The sequence below is a fragment of the Idiotropiscis lumnitzeri genome, chromosome 17 (genome assembly GCF_059441095.1).
Source record: "Idiotropiscis lumnitzeri isolate Australia: NSW breed Sydney's pygmy pipehorse chromosome 17, RoL_Ilum_1.0, whole genome shotgun sequence".
NCBI lineage: Eukaryota > Metazoa > Chordata > Actinopteri > Syngnathiformes > Syngnathidae > Idiotropiscis > Idiotropiscis lumnitzeri.
The window spans coordinates 6,994,123-7,014,217 of record NC_142407.1 but is presented as its reverse complement, the minus strand read 5'-3'; the positions used below and the strand labels follow the sequence as shown (position 1 = coordinate 7,014,217).

At 41.7% G+C, this 20,095-nt stretch overlaps 1 protein-coding gene across 1 annotated transcript; it reads right to left on the bottom strand.

The window, feature by feature from the left end:
- Positions 1–6,569: 6,569 nt before the first annotated feature.
- On the bottom strand, positions 6,570–16,756 carry ywhag1 (3-monooxygenase/tryptophan 5-monooxygenase activation protein, gamma polypeptide 1). Its single transcript, XM_088279361.1, has 2 exons — positions 16,508–16,756; positions 6,570–8,049 (listed from the first exon to the last, which is right to left on the bottom strand). The coding sequence occupies exons 1-2, from the start codon at positions 16,592–16,594 to the stop codon at positions 7,393–7,395; spliced, it is 744 nt and encodes a 247-aa protein (XP_088135487.1). The 5' UTR covers positions 16,595–16,756; the 3' UTR covers positions 6,570–7,392.
- Positions 16,757–20,095: the final 3,339 nt, after the last annotated feature.

The following is a 20,095-nucleotide window of genomic DNA, read 5'->3' as shown; positions in this document are numbered from 1 at the left end:
ATAATACATAGAATGTTCCTTGTCTCATTGTCTATTTATAAAGTACATGTCTTTAAAAGCTATTATTAGTCTGCCTGACAATAAATGAAATACTTCATGTTTAAGAGAAAATAATTTTTTAAAAAATGGTCATTTAGGTCACATTAGGAAAAGTTGTGACATCACTGTAAAATGTCAAAATGTATCAAAGTTGACCTGATTAGTTCATTAGGTTAATTATTTTGTCTTCTTTGATTGAAAAATCATTGCATGCAAGGGCATGCAGTTCCACTCCAGCCCTCCAGGAGCAGCACCATCTGCTGTATCTGGTTTGCCACCTCCCCACTTGAACCTCGCACAACCGGACCGCAGGTCATTAAAGTAAGTGACATGCACATTTAACACGCTTGCAGAATTTTTATAGCGCCATTCGCTCTAGCCTTAAATCATCACGTGTCCCGTGTTTTGTTTTCCACCCACACACTTTTCAAGGGCACGCAGACTGCATTGAGGTGTATTGAGTTCCTATGTTCTGTAGATGTATTTTTGTTGAAACCATAATGATGCACTTTAGATATTTTATAGTTGTTTGGAAATTATTATAATTTATAAATTATTATAATTTAAATTATAAATATTCAAAACGGACTACAGTTGCACATTTATAATGTAAAGCCTTGATTGATTAATGCAAATTGAAGTGAACTGCAGTTTAATATTTCACGTGGGAATGTTTAGTTACGTGGTCATAATGTGGCGAAGCCAAAAGTCACAATAATTATAATACTATTAATAATGATAGTGTTGGCCTTTCGGTGCTTTCATTTGTAATATTACTTGAATGGACAAACCATTTTAAAAGTTAATTAGAATGAGTAGTTTTAGTGTCAAAATTAATTAGCGCAAACCCCACCCATATTCCTATATGTCCACACTGTGTGAGAAACCACAAAAGGATGAGTGCCAGTCAAAGGAACACACAGTTTGCACGGACGTGGCTCAAAATAAAGACAGAAATAAGCAGAGCTGGGCGCCTGACCCTTTTTTTGACGGTCAGTCCTCCAGCCGTGATCTTGGTACCTCGACCCTCCAGCCTTATTCATATTCATATTGCACATACCAACCCCCTGCCCCAAAAATGTCCGTTCGGCCGCCAGGACGGACTGCCAGCTCTTGAAATAAGGATGCTGTATTTTGAAAAACAAGACTTGTTATTGACTTTACTGGACCCAGTAAGGTGTGCACTGCTCATGTAAAATTTTACCGCAAAGCTTTGCTAGTTCATCCACAGCTACATATGCAATTGTGAAGATGGTTCGGTATTGTTGTAAAACACAATTAGTGTACTGTATATTCTGTATATTTATGTATTGTCAGTAGACCGCAGTGTCTTGCTCGCTTGAGACCAGACAACAAGAGTGTACAGTGGCGTTCCACCACGCCACACAACACCTCAATTGATTGGTGCCTGTTTTAATGGAAAAGCAACAGTGGCCAGACCAGCGAGGTCGGGATAGAGCGGGGCGAGGCCGTTCCAGAACCTGTAATGGAAAAGCGGCAAAATTGTTTATAGATGTGAATGGTTGTTTGTCTCAATTGCCCCAAGTCAGGCCAAGCCTGACCGAAAATGAATGAGTAGATACCGAATGATGTGAACGTCTCACTTCCATATTGTCTGAGAAGTCTGACGCGGGTATGTGTTGACTTCCTGAGACCTTCCTGTACGTAGAACGCACGAGCGAAGCATGTTAAGAGAAGTCATTGTGCCAGCGTGTAGAGTTGGAGGTCATCCAAGTGTAGACGAATCATCTGTCACAGGCGGATCAAATGAAAGATGTATCAGCACAACTGGTGATGGAGTCGCACGCTGCGTGCTTCCTCTTCCTCCTCTCCGACTGTGTTCATGTTGCGTGCCAGCCCACTAATGCACATACTAACCCCACTCTTGACTCCGAAGCTGCAGGCCTGCGCTATTTTTAGAGCGCTCTGCTATGCACTCAGCCTCCAGCATGTTGTATAGTTACACAGGGCAGATAAGACATGAATCACCGCCTCTGCACTTTATTTTATTTTTATTTAGGCTCTGGATTTATAGGACTGTAGCCTACTGTCAGTAGGCGAAAAACTGCTAAGGTTATTGTAATACTGAGAAGTAAATTCTATGTAGTACGGCGCGTTTTGTTTTGTCTATTACAAAAAAGCTGTTTAATTATTTCTGTCGTGTCTGATGAGTGTTTATTTATTAGGTGAGAATATTTACCTTCTCAAACAAAAAAATCAAAATCCAACAACATCAACAAAAAAAAAAAAATCTAACATATACACACACACCGATAACTCTAATCTAATCTCTTTCCTGTTGTCGCTCGCTCTCCTCCCTCTCGCTCTTCCACACACCCAAAAATCTCACCAAGCAATTACCCCAGTGCTCCTCAAATAGTGGGGCGGGCCCCCCTTGCGGTGTGATGCTGAGGGGGGCGTGTGTGATCCTGGGGAACATGCTTTTTTTTCTGCTGTACTACAATAAAGTGTAATTGCACATCCTCTCCAGTAGTTGGCAGTGGTGCTCTCCTTGCCTATTGTGCGCAGCGAGTATTAACTCTACGGTGTAGGTTTGTTTTGCAAGAGAACCACAACGAAACGCCTGGCACAAGCACATAGTTTTTTTTTAATTTAGCAAAAATCCTCCTTCAACAAAGAGAGTGGGATGGGGAGAAAATCCCTTTTTTTTAGCGTGATACAAAGCAAAAAGTACAGTGTTCAATTGATTTCCGCAGTGTTGATTTTAGCAGATTTTATAGCATCAGACTCCCCAGAGTTAAATTAACACTTTGAAAATATAGTTAAATAACAAACCCTCAGCGAATGAATTTTTTTAAACTCACTAAGCAAAGTTAAAGTAACACAACAAGACTCTTGTCAGAAAAATTTCTTTTCTCTCTTCCAGAGGCAGACTCGTTTCTAGAGTTACAATCAACTTCCCAAAGTTAACTCTAAAATTTTAACGCTCCAATTTTTGCTACGTAGCTTTTTGCCAGGCACTGGCAAAAGTGACGCAGGGACGTACTGCATGCCAACGCCAATCAATATATCTTTTTTGGTGAGTAAAAAAAAACCTTTTTGATTATTCTTAGAGGCTTTTTTGTGTGTGTGGGAGATTGTTGTCATTTTAGGAAGTCAGGTTTATTACTGATACTTTCCTTTAGAGCAAAGCAAATTTATGATAGTTTTTTTTTTTTTTTTTTTTTACAGTTATTCTCATAATTACGCAATCGCCCGCTGTCTAATGTTGTAAAGTATTTTCATTTAAAGTCACTGTTTCCATTGCTTTTTGCAGATACAATTCATGTATTTACAATTGATTTTTACACAATGAACACCACTTTTTTCTTTTTTGTACCGTCTACTTTTCAACATTTGGTCCATTGAATTACCAATCATATTTGGTGAGTGTTGCTAAAATAATAAATCTAATGGAGTCCTAAGACTTTGTAGTGCCATCAATAACAAGTAATCTTGTAATGCAAGGATAGAAAAAAAAATCTGATCTTTTCCATTCAGTGTTATAGTCATTTTGAGCTCTATTGCACAAAATTCACAATATAAAAAAAATAAGAGATTTTAGCAAGATTAGAGTAAGAAAAAATAGCTTGTAGGACTAACAATCCACTGGTTTTGAGGTGAAATGGCCTGCTGTCTCCGAAGCACTTTGCATTTCAACATTTCCTCTTCTCCTCTGAGTCATCCCCTTCCTTCCACTTAAACGCAGGCATAAATGATTCATGTGAGTTCCCATCAAACCAGTAGCTCTCAGGCTTTGAAACCAGGCAAGTGCCTCACGTGAAGAAGCAATGACCAGCACCCGTTCCTTCCTCTCTCTAAATGACTTTTGCATGTTCCTTTAGTGTTTTTTTTCTCTGTCTTGCCTTTTCTGTCGGTATTGTTGCTCAGTAGAAGCTCTGACATGACACAGGACTGTTCTCCAAAGAGAAAACAATGGTGGGGACACCTGGTGGTGATCATTTGCATTTTTCTTACAGTCATGTTTCCTCCTTAGGAGAACTATAAATGGTCATGTGCTGAAGAACAAGTGAAAAGCAGGTTCATTTCAAAGCTGCAGTTCATTAGCACATTTTGTACATTCTTTGTTTTCGAGGCTTGTTGAACGAAGGTCACCCTGTTACGTTATTGTGTGATTAAATAATGATAGAGAGAGAGAGAGAGAGAGAGAGAGCGGTTAACTTGCTTGTTAACATTTACTATGACCTCTCATGTTTTCCTTACAACCCCACATTCCTGTCACAAGTCCCCTGATTGGCTGAGATAACAACATTAACTCTGATTGGTTATATTAACCTTTACACAACACACCCCACGAGAAAAAAATGTACTTTATTTGTAAGTATTTACTGCTCATTGTGTCGATAGGTGTTACTTAAAACTGGAAAGCTTTCAGTTGTAAAATCAAAGATTTTAAACAGAATTCAAGTCACGCTCCCACAATGTCAATCTTCTACAACCCCAAATCGTCTGTCTTGATTTATTAGCAAATCCTGATTGGCTAATACAATCACCTATAGGGCAAAGGTCGTCCAATGGAAGGCCCAGGATTGAATAGCATCCAATTACTAGTTATCTTTGAGCAGCTATTTCCCACCAAAACTCTTCAGGAAGAAATCAAAAAACTTATTTTCCTCGTTTGTTTCAGTACATTCAGAGCAGCAATGGATTTTTTTTTTTTCTTTTTAATTACTCACCTCTGAAGAAATATTAAAAGAAAGTCACCTCGGTGGTTCATTATGATGTCCGTCTGCTCTTCCTCCATTTTAAAGGTGAATTCATCGATTAGTTGCTTCGTCGCTTCAAATTGAGTTTGAAGGTTGTGGCTGATTGGCATAACATCTGATTGGAGCATAAAGGGCATTTTGTTAAGTGTCTTTTGCAAGCGATAGTAGGGCTCCAGAATGCCCCTAAACGATGGCATTTTGCTCCATCCATTTTTTTTATACCAGTAATATTATTTTTTATTTATTTATTTATTTCTGATGAACTGCAGTAATATGGTGAGAATGACTATTTACATTACACGTCGATTTACAGCGTGCACCCCTAAATTTTCAGGATTGCTCTAGTGTGGTATAAAACTTCCTCTTCATTTTTAATCACTTTGTATATCTTTTACAAAATGTGATGAACACTTCAAAATTGTATGCTGTTTCTATATTCCGAATGACACTTTGGACTGTTTTAGGAACTCAAACTTCAGTTGAATGATAAGAAAAGATTAGTGAACTTTTACGATAGTTTAACTAATGTCCAAGTAAAATAACAAATGTGGATCACATGTTCACTCTTATACTTGTTTTTGAATAGTCAGACTATTGGTGGAAGCGTCTCAGCTATGCAGCTTCCAGTTTACAATATCATGTTTCATAAATCATAAAATGCTCCAGAAAATTTTGGTTTGACTACCTACAGTCATACTATACAAACGTGTACATATTCTTTTTTTTTTTTTTTTTTTCAATAGCAAATTATCCAATGGAATGTTAGCGAAATTGTGTGATGGTACGATTCCACATAATTTTTTTTTTTGGTCTTTCTGTGGTTCCCAAGAGATTTCATGTGACACCACCATAATATAAACACAAATTATGTTCTCAACTTTGTAAGGAATTGTCAGATGTACAGTATTTACCTCAATTGCGCATGACTCGTGTTTGTACTATGCGTGCAGATTGGAATATAAATCATCTGTAATTGACCAAATAAAAATAAAGATTTTTTTTCTTTAGGATTACATTAATAGTAAGTTAGGTCTTGTGGTGACCAATTACACATATTCAATAGTTCCAATTTTGGGGAGTGTTTTATTTGCCTACAAACCTGTAAACCGTGTTTTATGAGTTGTAGCTTTTACCAGACGGCTTTATGCGCCTCGCTGTCAAACATCACTCGCACCTTTTTGTTCTCTCGCCAAGAATTGCATGTCACCATAGTAATGTCTGTAACAGATCAATTTATTGGTAACAATGACTATTTTGGTATAGCGTACTTCAGCAAATGGAGTAAAGAAAACACATTTTAAAATAAAGTCGAGCTAACAATTGCCATAAAAAGAAATAAATAGAAAATCATCTGAAATAAGGTCTAGTATTTTTCCAATATCCTATGAATACATAACATCTACAGTATAAGTTAATAAATTGAAGCTACTCTATAAATACATCACCAGCATGCACAATACTGTATATGGAGAATACTGGAGCAGTTCTCATCTTACACCGAAGAAACAAAATACTGTCATAGGCAAAAGAAACTGCAGATAAAGTGAATCCACAAACCCCAAATGGAGCCTTCTGGTAACATTGCATGAACTCTGGCCCTCATGAATACGTCATCATTGTGGTTCCAGAAGCCATTTCAGACGACGAACCGAAGAGTAAGGGTGGAACCGTTTCTAGCCTTGTGATCTCCACTACCCAACTCCAATTTCTCATTTCGCTCTGTGAATCCTGTGAATATAATTGTTTACTCCCAACAGGAGCCAATTGAGGTTATTATAGTGACGACAATACTGACACTAAGGATTAGGTGTCCAAAAACAGTTAATTTATTCAATAAAGCACATCAGCACATGATAGGGACAAGCTGCACTAAGTTTACTTTATGAAGTTCTATTTAGTTACAGTATGACTGTGTGACTTAGCTGGACACACACCTGACACAAAGCAAAACAAAAGAACACTTTTTTTTTTTTTTCCTCTCCATGTTATCGTCAATAACGGAGACAGCCTGCTTTTCACTCAACGACCGTAGTGTGCTGCAACTAAAGATGTCACGTCATGACGCATGTATGTCGACACCCCTATAAGCCGCATTTGTCATCTGGATGCTTTGCCCTCTCAAGAAAAAGCAAGGCCATGACATTCAAGGTTACTGAAATTTTCCCTGTTGCTCATAACATCAAACTCAATTTCTGGGTACGTCTCCCCTCACTCAATGCGATAAGACACCTCCGCTTCATTTGCACAATGACACCAGTCTCCACCAGCCATTTAAACGCCGGCGCCAAAGACACGCCTCTTGCTTCTCGGTGGTATTCTAGCAAATGCTGCAGAGGCTACCAAGAAGGGGGATTTGTTGTTTTATTTATTTTATTTTTATTTTTTTTTTAATAACTGTAGTTTATACCTCAAGCTAAGGTCTTCTTTTCTCCTACTTATTTCACTTTTACTTTGTGGAAAAATAAAGAGCAGCAGCCGCGTTTGTACCATTGGCTGCTGATGTTCCACCTCTTACCCCTCCACCCGCTTTTTATCTTAATTTCTAACTTTTTCAGTATTATTTTATTTTGTCATTTGTGAGCGCGACTGTTGTGGTGTTTTGGCAGAATGAGGTTGCAGACTCTTCTTAGTTGTTGCCCTCGCCTCCCTCGTCGTCCTGCTGGTCGCTTGTCCACAGCGTCAAGTTGTCTCGTAGCAGCTGCATGATGAGAGTGGAGTCTTTGTAGGAGTCCTCGTTGAGGGTGTCCAGCTCGGCGATGGCGTCGTCGAAGGCGGTCTTGGCCAGGTGGCACGCCTGCTCCGGGGCGTTCTGGATCTCGTAGTAGAAGACGGAGTAGTTGAGAGCCAAGCCCAGGCGGATGGGGTGAGTGGGCTGCATGTGCTCTTTGCTGATCTCGTGGGCCTCGCTGTACGACTTCTCGGAGGATTCCACCACGGCGGCTCGCTTCTCGCCGGTGGCCACCTCGGCCAGGTAGCGGTAGTAGTCGCCCTTCATCTTCAGGTAGAACACCTTGCTCTCGTGCTGCGTCTCGTTGCAGTTCTTGATCAGGAAGTTATCGAGGAGGTTCAGCACATCCTGGCAAACCGTCTCCAGCTCCTTCTCGATTTTTTCCCGGTAGGCCCGCACCATCTCGATCTTCTTCTCGTTACCGTCGGCGGACGTCTTCTGCTCAATGCTGGAGATGACGCGCCAGGATGAACGCCTCGCACCGACGACGTTCTTGTAAGCTACGGAGAGCAGATTCCGCTCTTCATTGGAAAGTGCTTCATTCAGCTCTGTGACCTGACAGACAAAAATCATCGAACCACAATTAGTTTTGATTTAACAGCTTCGAAACATTCCCATGAATTCCAAAATTCATCTTTTGTCAAGCATTTGTTTTTCTTACACCAGTACTACAACTAAAGCGGTTTGTCGTCCAGAAGCGGAAGCCACGCCTTCAGCACACTGACATCATACTCTGTGATGAATTCTGATTGGCTGTCGTCATCGCTCAAAGCTTGTTTTGTCGTGTTTTGACAGGCCTGTGTCTGCCGGGGGGGATTTAATCCTTTTTACCCCACTGGGACTGTGTGACAGAGGAGTCTTTACAGACCTTTTCAAAGTGTAAAGCCTGTTGTTGGTTTCCTTTTTTTTTTTTTTTTTTCAGCACAGAATTCTGTTCCATGAGCACACCAGAGCGGGAAGGGAGGTGGGGGGGTTCTAACGTTGCTCTATATGTTATTACTAACGGAGATTTTGCTCAAAACAACCGAGTTGTTTTGGTGATATTGTGCATACCAATGGAAAAACCAAATGACTCTAATCTCGTTGCACACTTGAGTACAATGACAATAAAGGGATTTCTAATTCTAATTATTACCATGTACCTTTAACCACATTGACAATATAAGCCTGATTACGATACTGCCGCTATTAAAAAACATGAAAAATATTCGGGGATGTGAGAATCTCTGACGAACTCTTGTTGTGATGTCGTAATGGGAAGACGTTGTGCATCAAATGTTCATTGATAAAATGAACTACCTATAACTGATGTTATATTTTTTGATTTTTTTCAGACTGCAGAACTGTTGCGACCGACTCAACAGCGCCTCTGCTGGTTGCGACCAAGTAAAGTGGACTCGACTTCAGAGACGACAAGTGAGGTGTTCTTTTTGTCATATTCTTCCGCCAATGTTAAAACGCATCAGCTGCCTAGCAGCATCACTAATGGAGGAAAGCGTGTGTCCTTCAGGTGTACCGCATTAAGCATGAGCATTCAAATGTGTCTCCTTAGAATTCTAGGCTAAAATAGGAAGGGGGGGTTCTTTTTAACTGAGCTGTGCTTCGCAGTGAGGCTACCTGTAATGTAATAGAGCAAAAGTAGGAGGAAACAGTAATCTGATGGTACAAGTGCCAGTTTCCATAGCAACTGCAAAATCTTATCCGAGTTATAATCTCTCGTGGAAAGGATGCTGACATGGCTGTTGGTGTGGACAAAGCCGCAGCAGTGTGGGTGGGAATCCCTGCAAATAAACCCATTCCCTTCTCAGAACCTTCAGCCCACTCAAACAGTGGCCACTTGTCATATTCACTTTTAGGGGTTTACGTACAACCCATTTTAAACTGTTTGAAAAAGCTCAAAGAGGTCAAAGACAGAATGTGGCGAATAATAAAACCCAACCAGAATAGAACTTGGGTTGCATTTGTGCGAGGAGTACATAATGGTCCATTTTCAATGCTCTGTAGGTAGTTGAATTTTGTGAGCCCAAAAAATATCCCAAAAAATTTGATTCTCAACAATACCTAATCCCGTGTTAGCATATCAAAAAGCCAATCAGATTTCCTTTTGGTTAAACATTTACTTGGAGAGGCAGTTGAATCCAGTAAGCGGCTATATAATATGTCAACTATTAATCACGTTGACATGGTGTGACATAAAACTCAAGATAGACCAAAACTCTGAAATTGACTATTGTTAAGTCTGTCCTGTAATGAAATATAACGCTATTATTTTAAGCACAATTTTGACACTTAACTAATTTTTCAAAACAATACATACATTTCACGGCGCCCATAAATAATATTACCTCTGTCCCGGAAGGGCATAAAGGCACGAAAACAATAAAGCGGCATCAGTTGCATAATGAGCTCACTTCCAAGCACAGACAAAAAAGTCACCCAACCCCCATAGCTCATTGTAGAAAAACATCAATGACTGTGGTTCTATACTGCCCGATGCATCATTTCCATTCTATTTCAATTCATGTCGAGTTGGACCTGGCTGATAACCAATGTTAACAAAACAATGAAGTGACGAGGTTGAGAAAAACAACATGGCTATCTTTGTGTCCAAGATTCCGGGGTAAGCAGAAAGCCCTGACGGAAGCCATGGTGCCGCTATGACAATGGCGCTCTGTCTGCCCGTAATGCTCATCAATCGCTGCGCTCTCGCAACTCATCCTTCCCCACGACGCCCGAACCTCCAAACAACTGGGTACAATCAATCGCTTCCTCTTTGACAGCTCTCTTTGGTCATGAACATACACAGGAAACTGCAAACGCTGCGAGTGTGGTGGGGGGTGAGCGTGCATGTGAAGCCGCAGTTGGAAGTGAATGACTACTGTCTCACGTTTCATTTACTGAGTTTTTGATGCATATAGAAAAGGCGTAGAAAGGTCCACGCTTCCTCTCTGGTCTTCCTTGTTCATTTGCTCCAAGTCTGGAGGCTCTCCTAAGATGATGTGACAAGCCCCCTGCTGACCCTCTTTTCAGGGAGCAGAGCACAAAGGCGCAGTGGACTACCTGACGTCACTGGCGGTGTGAAAGGGGATTGTTGCTTTAGCCACAAAGAGCTAATAAGAGGGGGAGGAGAAGCAAGCATACACTATTGAGTTATGACGGTGCTTCAAGTGTCACTTTGTTGCCGTGTACAACGGCAATTCCTGTTAGTGCAGCCGCTGGGCATATAAAACATTACAGTGACAGGTTTATCATTTCAAAAGCAATGTGTGCAGTGTGGAGGCAACGTGGGCTGGATGGAGGGAGAGGAAGTCTGATAAAATAAAAACAGAGGGGAAGTATATTGTGCACACGGTCATATATTAGGAGTCGCAACATAAAGGTATTCCGAATTGTTACAACCAAAAAATCATTAAGCATCTCAGATTAAAAAAAAAATATATATATATATATATATATATATTTATTTACATTTAATTCAGGTTTGTGTGAAGACGTGTTGGTGTGTCATAAGCGAATCAAAATATGAATGCTGCCATTGATCCCTTGCGGATTTTGGAATTTCTGTTGGACTTTGTTTGGCATGAGGGTGTGCTTGGCTGATTTATTGTTTCTTTATGGTCCCTTATGTTGAGTGCCTTTTGATCCCAGTCTCTAGTTACACCTTTTGATTCCATTAATTGTCAGCCTTAGCCTATTGCTTCACTGACTAAGTTTTCATGCCGTATGCGGGCTAAGGTTCAAATTTTAGTTTATGAAACATTTGGGATTAATCGTTTACATGTGTGAGGGAACAGTTACTCCCGCATACTTGGGAGTTGTGACCAATTGGAACGTTCGGATCTGAACAGGGCGACGCGCAAATACCGTCATTTCCGCTTCTGACGTTGTACCATCAAGAAAACGCGTTATGTATACTCATGTGACTAACCACAAGAATAAAACTGTTTCCTCCTCACTCCAAAAGTGTGATTCTGTGCTGCGCCTGCGTTTGTGTATTTCCGGCAAGTTGGTGCCAGACACACAAATTTAAATATAAACACGTAAATATGTGTCGATATATAAACCGTGTTTTTTGTGATTTGAAAATGCCACGAAGAAATCAATCTTTTCAAGTTAAGCTCGATGAGTGAGTGGCAATGTAAGATGCGCATTGGTGGATTCACATCTTACTTCGTCAAGTAGCTGAAGCGACCATCTTACATTGCCAAACCCTGAGACCGCCTAACTTGAATGTGTTGATTTCTCTGTAGCGTTTTAACGTTATTTCTTGTTTCTTTGGCAAAGATGCCACCCTGTATGGCATATGCTTGTACCAATAAGTCTGGGAGAATGCGACATGATTTTATCAGGAAGAATATGATTTCAAATTTTATGTTCTACTGTATGTATGAGTGCTACTCCAAGATTCGTCTGCATCAACAAAATTTGATTATTGCCAATGTTCGGGATTTAAAAGGGTTGCAGACTGCATTTAAACGCATTCCATGTTGTGGTAATTGCACTTCTTGTCTGCTTGAATGTCTTTTAGTACCTTGCCCACCTGCCTCTTCAGCTATTTCAGAATCTATCACCCCCAAAAAATGTCCACGGCCGAATCTTGAGAGCACGTTGTCTCATGTTAGTAGAAGAGCGAGTACATAATATAAAAAGAATAGATTGGAAGCGCAATTTTGCCTGAGCATGTTTCTGTGAAAATATAAATCTTGCAGTGGTGGAAACTGAGTCTCATTCATGTGTAGGTGGTCGGCTAATGACTTTATCTCACTGTCCTTTGTGACTTGCTGAAATATCTAGGAGTCGTGATCATATTCAGCGAAGCCGTAGGTGTCAAACTCAAGGCCCGGGGGCCAGATCTGGCCCGCAACCTCATTTTATGTGGCGCGCAAAGGGCATACTGTGTGCGTCAACTTCCTGTTTCTCGCACATTTTCTTCAATTTTAACAACATTGAGATATGAGATATTGCCAGTTAATTGTTACCAATCCTCCCCTTTGAAAAAAAAATTGAAAAATTGTTGCACAAACAATTACATACTGGCTTCTGATTTCAAAACTGTCTTTCCATCAATTTGTTGTGTGTATGTGATCTTCTATTTATAGTTCATAGTCATAACGGTCATCTGAAAGAAACCGTAACTACGCTGTGGCGTGTCCACAAAAATGAGTTTGACACCACTGATCTAAGGCCCTTGTAGTAAATCAACATTTTCTTCTTGTGCCCCTCGAACAAAACACGGTTAACAGAACTGGCAATTTCTAAGTATAAGATTACAAGTATGTGATCAAATGTATCTATCAGGAGTGTAGCCAAATAGGTCTGGGGGCTTTTCCCACACCACTTGAGGAGGGCAACCTCAATACCAGTTGGGTCGCTTCGGATCAGTGGAAGACTTCAAGCATACCAGTGACATGACGAATGGCCAAGGAGAAGAGGAGTGACACTAAAGCTGTTGCACCCTCAACTCGAGTCACTTTTGACTTCTCACCAATCCAATCTCTTTGCTGGCGAGATTTGTAATTCATTTTACTGCTCTAAAGTATGGCGGGAAACATTAATTGCAGGCTTACTGAAGGAATGAAGGAGCGGTGATTCTTCCGTCCTCACTTTTGACACACCCACCATGCATAACATGGAAATTTGTGTGGAACCACCAAAGAGGCGTCATTCAGTGAAGTGTTAACGTGACCCAAATTTTCTTTTTAAACCATACAGCACATTTTGTTTTTCTTGTTTGGTCCATGACACAAACTGTTTTAGTGTGGCTTTATTGTTTCCATTAAAGACTGATATTCAAATGTAACCTACATCGTGTGTATCCACATCTAAAGACAATCCCACATTGCCGTGCTGAACCAAGATTTAAACCCAGAACCTCTCGACTGTGAGTCACCATGCTGCCAAGAACAGCTTTTTATTTGGAAAAAAAAGTGTTTGACTGACTTAGAAAAAAAAAATGGATTCTAGCAAAAGTCCATTTATAAAAGGAAAAAAAATGTTACATGAACGGGAACCCCAGTTCAATTTAATTTACAGTTCGGGGAACTGATGGGGTAGTAATTTTGAAAATGCCGTGTACAATTCTCCCACTTCATTAAAGCTTAAAATTCACTCAAGTTAGCTTCTTTGGATAGTGCCTCGCTTTGAAGCCAGAAATATTCACCACCTGTGTTACTGAGCAGGTAGAGGTCACTGAGCTTTAGATTTGTCCATGTTAAATCCTTTGGCATGACGTGTTTTAGAGCACATCTTGGCAGCAGCTTTGCTTTCATGGCAGATGGACATGAAAGAATATTCAGTTGTATTGCAAATCTGACTCACACTGATATAAGACACTGAAAGGCAACAGATAATGTTTTTTGAATATTTGAAAAGAGACACCATTATATAAATGAGTCGGAAATTTCCTCAATTTGAGCAGGACTGTCAGAGCGGGTCACTCATGTTTTTGTTAACGGCAGCACATACCATTTAGATTCTGATTGATGCGCCATGCACGACAGCAACTTTTTGCAAGAGAAAGTAAACTCAAATTAAAATGCCTGGAGTGAAAATGTTAATATTTTATATGAAAACACAACTCGAAAGTTTTCAACCCCCAATTTTCTTTTTTTTTTAATTTCCGTTAATTTGGCAACCTTACAGAAGCACAATTGTACTGAATTAACTCTTGAGTGCCCGCCTTAGTTGCTGTTTATGTCTAAATTGATGAAGGTAGTAGTTGCACTTTAATGGTATCTGAATATAAAATTATTCCAAGGTTGAGTAACAAAATTTGAATAAAAAAATCTATATAAAGGACTATTTAATGTTAAACTATAAAGTTAAAACAACAATGAAAGCCTCATTTGTTGTGGAGAAAAGTGAAACACGAATCAATATAAGGCTGTAATAGAAATTATTTTTTTTTCTGTTACTACTTTCACGTATTTAGAGTAACATTTTGTCTTGTTACTTTTGTAGGTATTTGTACTTAATGCACTCAAGTGACTAATGTAAGGAATGAAACTTCTTGATAAACTGTCAAACTACAGAATGTTAAAATAAACAGACAAAAGAAAAACACTGCTTGAACATTAGATGAAATCTGCGGATGAAAGAATCTCTTTGAAGTGGAGAAGCTTTTCATCTTTAAAGTAACTTGACAACTAACAATGAACAGTGAACATAGATTAAAAATGTAAACAATGCCCAATTAACATGACTACAACTAATACACAGACAAAAAAAAATTGTATGGATACTCAGACACATTAACGTTATTTTGTATTGTATTGTAACTTGTCGATGAAGGGGGGCGACATATAAAATCTCACCTCAGACTCCACATTGGCTAGGCCCGGATGAACATGGGTTGTGGATCTAGTCCCTGAATCCCAAACCTGACTAGCCTCAGTTTTTGTTTTTCGTAAAGTCAGTTGCCATGTCTACATGGGCAAGGGATTCCCCACTTTAAATGATGGGTGAGGCTGCAGAGTGCAGACACACCCCTTCTGCCCACTGCTGCAGAGAAGACACTGGCAGGGTGAGGGGCAGACCGCTTTCCCTCTGACTCTGCATAAATGGGACGGGGTGGAGCCACTGTCCCTGAAACATTGTGAACAACTAAATAATCAGCCTTACATATTGATGTTTTAACAGATATAATGCAAAATATGGAAACATGTAGCGTCTTGTAGTGTTCTTTATACATGCATGGGTCACAATAGTTGCTCATGCTATGTTTGCCTTATGGTTGGATATTTTCAAATTTCTCACGGCAATGACAATTACATATTCTATTAACAGGAACAATAAATTATGTCTGTCGAGCTCTCGTCATATTTAAATGAGCTGCTGTAGCTACTGTATTTGTTCAGACAATATGCTGCTCCTGAAATGGTGCACTACGCGTGGGCCTGTGCTGCATCTTGGCAGATGCTGCGGCACGCCTCTGTGCGGACCTGCTGGATGGCTGCGGGGCCGAGAAAGGCCGAGGGTGCACGGATATGCGGCTGCCATACACGACATCGATTATTGCGGCTGCGCCTTCCATCATGCGACAGTTCGACCGTTTTGCTGCAATACGACAATTAAAGAGATCTGGAAAGAGGGGGGGGGAAGCTGCGCGTACACCAACACCCACGTCTACAAAAAGGGGCGCTTATCTTGCGCGCATCTTGCGCCAGAATCGATTGCGATCAACCTTGAGCCAATATTGCTCTTCCTAATGCGTCAAACGCGCACCCGTGAAGAGGACGCGTCGTGAAAAGTGCTAAATCATATTCACTCGATGCCAATTCAGCATCATGTTAACGGGAACCGTCGACACAGGATTCTGATCGGCGCACAGCTACCGAACTCGGCTACTGGCACCCCGAACACTATTCGATGATGTGTCGTTGTAAAAAATTGTATTAGACGCCAATTCATCTTGTCACACTGGGTGGTGATGGTTTGAGCGTGGAGTGTGTGTGTGTGTAAAGGGGGGGCTGCCCACACGACCACGCACGCAGACCGTAAAAAGGGAGCCTGGCCGAAAGGCACCGCCCCAAGATCAAGCGGTCCGCATTCTCACGATCGCCGACCGCTACCAGCACTATTAATACTCCAAATGAATGATTGGACCCCAAATGAGCCAAATCGTATCGCGGTGTGCCCCCCACCCCACAGCCCCCCCCCACCCCCCGTCTAACATTATGACAGTGCTATGTGCATACATGAGCTTCGCGGGCCTTGCAGCCCCCGAACCAAATAACGTTGTCCAAATCGTAATTTAACCGCATGGAATCAGCCTCACTGGTAATTTGTTACTGAAATCGCGGTCTTTAAATATAACTTTCATACACCAATTTCGTGTGGGGTAAGTCGGGACATGCCATGAAAGACACCTTGCGCCTCTGCCCAGGATCTTAAATGGGCGTGCTTTTAGTCATACAAGCGCAGCGCACATTTATGCGCTCGGGAAATGAATTATATATATTTGTATAAAGCAAAAAAAAAAAAAAGAAAAGGCCAATCGAGAATGGCTACTTACCGACTTCATGGCAGCTGCCATATCGTCATATCTCTCAGCCTGCTCGGCCAGCCTGGCCTTCTGCACCAGTTGCTCGCGGTCCACCATGTTGGATGTTGAGCGTGCTGTCGTTCTGTGCACCGTAAGTCTAAAGCTAAGAAATGTGTCGCTGTGTGTGTGTCTTTTTTTTTAATGGAGAGAGTAACGCAGTGTGCTCCTCTCGCCGCAGCTGCTGTCTGCTGTCTGACTCAGTGGGGCCTGCCGACGGGACACCCCTCCCACTCGGAGCACTTTCCACGGCCTTGTCTCCGCCCACCCAGGCGTGTCCTGATGACGTCAGTAACGAACCTAGCAACCCACCTCCGTACTACGTTACAGTTACTACTAGGTAACGTGGTAAAGTCATTACTGTACAGTAAAATCTACACAGAGATGGGCACAGAAGCACAAATACTTGTTTGAAAAGGTCGATAAAAGTACTAAAAGTGCTTGATTCAACTCTTTTACCTAAGAGGAAAATGCCACAGACTGAAATGTACTTCAAGACTGTAGTCAAATTGATTTTTATTGTCAATCAGCCTATACAAAATATGGCGGTGTTTCATTAATTAGGTCTATAACAACATTACCATTATAGACCTAAAAAATATGTACACATTGAAATTACAACCCAGAATTGGAGTTGATTTGACCCAGCATTTGGGAACGGTATATAATGAAAACATACAATTGAAACAATCCATGATTGTAGTTCATTTGACCCAATATTTGGGTAAAACATTGACCGTAGCTGTTGGATTCCCCTGCATAAGCCATCACCTTATCGTCGTGGAGGGGTTTGTGTGTCCCAGTGATATTAGGAGCCAAGTTGTCGAGGTGAGGGACCGGACAAAGTATGGTTCACAGACCCACAATTCTGATTAACATATATGGACATTATTTTCCCTTGCCCGGATGTGGGCTCGTAGGGCCTGTTTCTGGAGCCAGCCTGGTGGTGAGGCCCTTTGGCATGCGCCTGGTGGCCGGGCCTGCACACATAAGGCCCGGCCGAGCTCAGCCCGAAAAGTTCACGTGTGTCCCCCTTCCCATGGGCTCATCACCAGCGGGCAGGGCCCAGGAAGTCGGGTGCTGTATCCAAGGAAGTCGGGTACATGAGCTATGCACCTTGGTGGTCCAATCCTTGGCTACAGAATCTAGGTTTAGGGATGTGGAGCGTCACCTTTCTGACAGGAAAGCAGTATGAAATAGTTTGCGGGGTCGAGGAGTTACGACTAGGTTGAGCTCGCCTCCACACAGCTTGCTCTGGTACCTTTTGGAGACCCTGCAAGTGTGCTAGAGAGAATTCTCCCTGGGGACTTTTGGGATACTTAAATGCTCGCGTGGGTATGTAATACCTGGAAGGGCGTGATTGGAAGGCTTCCTCCGATGTTATGGAATTTCTGTGCTCGTCACGGATTGTCTATATCAAACACCAAGTTCAATTATAAGGGTGTCCATGTGTGCACTTGTCACTACGACACCTTGGGCTGCAGTTTGATGATCGGCTTTGTGGTCATATCATTAGACGTAGAGCCACATGAATTGGACACACGCTTGTGAAGAGAGGGGGAGGGCTGTCAACCGATCACCAGCTGGTGTTGTGTTTGCTCCAATGGTGCGGTACGATGCCGTTCCGACCTGGCAGACCCAAACGTGTTGTGAACGTCTGCTAGGAAAATCTAGTAGAAAATATCCCAGAGGAGTTGGGGGACATTGAGTCTGAGTGGTCCATGTTCCACGCCTCCAGACTTGAGGCGGCTGAACAGAGTTGTGGCCCTTGGTGGGTGCCTGTCATGACAGCAACCCTCATTGGTGGACGCCATTAGTGAAGGATGTCCTCAAGCTGAAGAAACAGTCCTATCAAGCCCTTTTGCGCTTGTGGCTCATTGGAGGCCGCTGATGGGTCCTGGCTGGACAAGTGGAAAACAGCTGGCCGTTGAACTAAATGTTCAACTATGTTCCTTGGCGGGTTCTGTTGGGATCTGCTTCGGGAGGATGTATCAAATTCTCTGATATGTCATTTCAGTCCCTGACAAATAGTGTCAGCGTTTGGTCCGCATTGCTGGCAGTAAGTCGGATTCGTTTCCGGTTGACAGGTTGGACTCTGCCAAGCCTGCCCTTTTTCATGTTTTCATTTATCATCTCTGGGGACATGCTTTCTTGGTGCAACTAAGGTGTTGAGGGTGTCCAGTTTGTTGGTCTCAGTATTGTATCTCTGCCCTTAGCTGATGTGGAACTGTTGGCTTCATCAAGCCGTGAACTCCAACTCCCGCCGCAGCTGTTTGTAGCCGAGTGTAAAGTGGCAAGGATCAAAATCAGCACCTCCAAATTTGAGACCATGTTCCTCAGTCTGGATAGTGTGATTTTCTTTTCTAGATCGGGGATGGGAGCTTGCCCCAAGTGGAAGAGTTCAAGTGTCTTGTGGTCTTGGGTTCGGGTTTGAAGACTTTGCGGTCTTTGAATCAGTCCGTTATGGTAAAGGAGGAGTTGAGATGAAAGGCAAAGCAGTCTTTGTGTCACTCGCATTGAGTCATGACCGAAAGAACCATATCCCAAATGCAAGCTGCCGGAAAGAGTTTCTTCTGCAGAATGTCCAGGATCTCCCTTTGAGATACGTTGAGAAACTCTTATCATCCGGGAGGGGCTCAGAGTAGAGCCACTGTTTCTCCACATTGAGAGGAACCAGATGAGGAAGCTTCAGGATCTGATTAAGGTGCCTTCTGTACACCTCCCTGGTGAGATGCTCCGGGCGCGTCCCACCGGGAGGAGAACCCGGGGAAGATCCCGGGTACGCTGGTATGTGCTCCGGCTGGCCTGGAATTGCTTCAGTATCCCGCCGGAAGATGTCGATAAACTGGCTGGGGAGCGGGAAGTCTGGGCTTCTCTTCTAAATCTGCTGTCCCTGCAACCCAACCCTGGATAAGTCGAAGTAAATGGATGGTTGTATGGATCTGTTTGATTAAATCAACAAACGCATCCTACTGGATCAAATTAACTAATGTTGGGACGGTGGTATAAAAAGCGCTTGTGTTAAAAATAAGGCACTTTGGGTTATTTTTGATCCTCCTGTTTTTTTCACGTGAAGGAAAACATTTAATTGTAAGAAAAATTAAAAAAAATAAGTGGACTGCAATAGCAGGATATGTGGTAGAAAATATATATTTTTTAAATGGTCATATACCATTTACTTGTTGATTCTAGGAGGTGTTCTTAATGATTTCACAGCACTGAAAATTTTCTTTGCACACTGTGCAGTTTCTGAGATGAATATGGCATATTTTTAATGGTGACCAATGTTTAATATATATTCCTTTTTGTCTTCTGCTGCACAATGTGAAAATGGAGGTATCCTTAAGTCAACACATCCGACGGACAGAGAGACAAGCGCATTGTTATCCTTCAGTTGGAATATTTTCCTTATTTTAAGCATGCAATAAAATTAAAGAATGAGATTGTGCTCTACTAATAATGCTGTAATCAATGTTATGATTAAAGCATGTGCATATGGAGAGGACGAATCTATCATTGACAGCACAATTATAAATTGAATCAAACATCAAAAAGATCGTA

What these genes read in the sequence shown, in the direction of transcription:
- ywhag1 (XM_088279361.1), bottom strand. Translation starts at nt 16,594, where the DNA reads ATGGTGGACCGCGAGCAACTGGTGCAGAAGGCCAGGCTGGCCGAGCAG. An exon ending in TGGCAGCTGCCATGAAGTCG is followed by an intron (nt 8,050 to 16,507) that starts GTAAGTAGCCAT and finishes TTTGTCTGTCAG; the next exon opens with GTCACAGAGCTGAATGAAGC.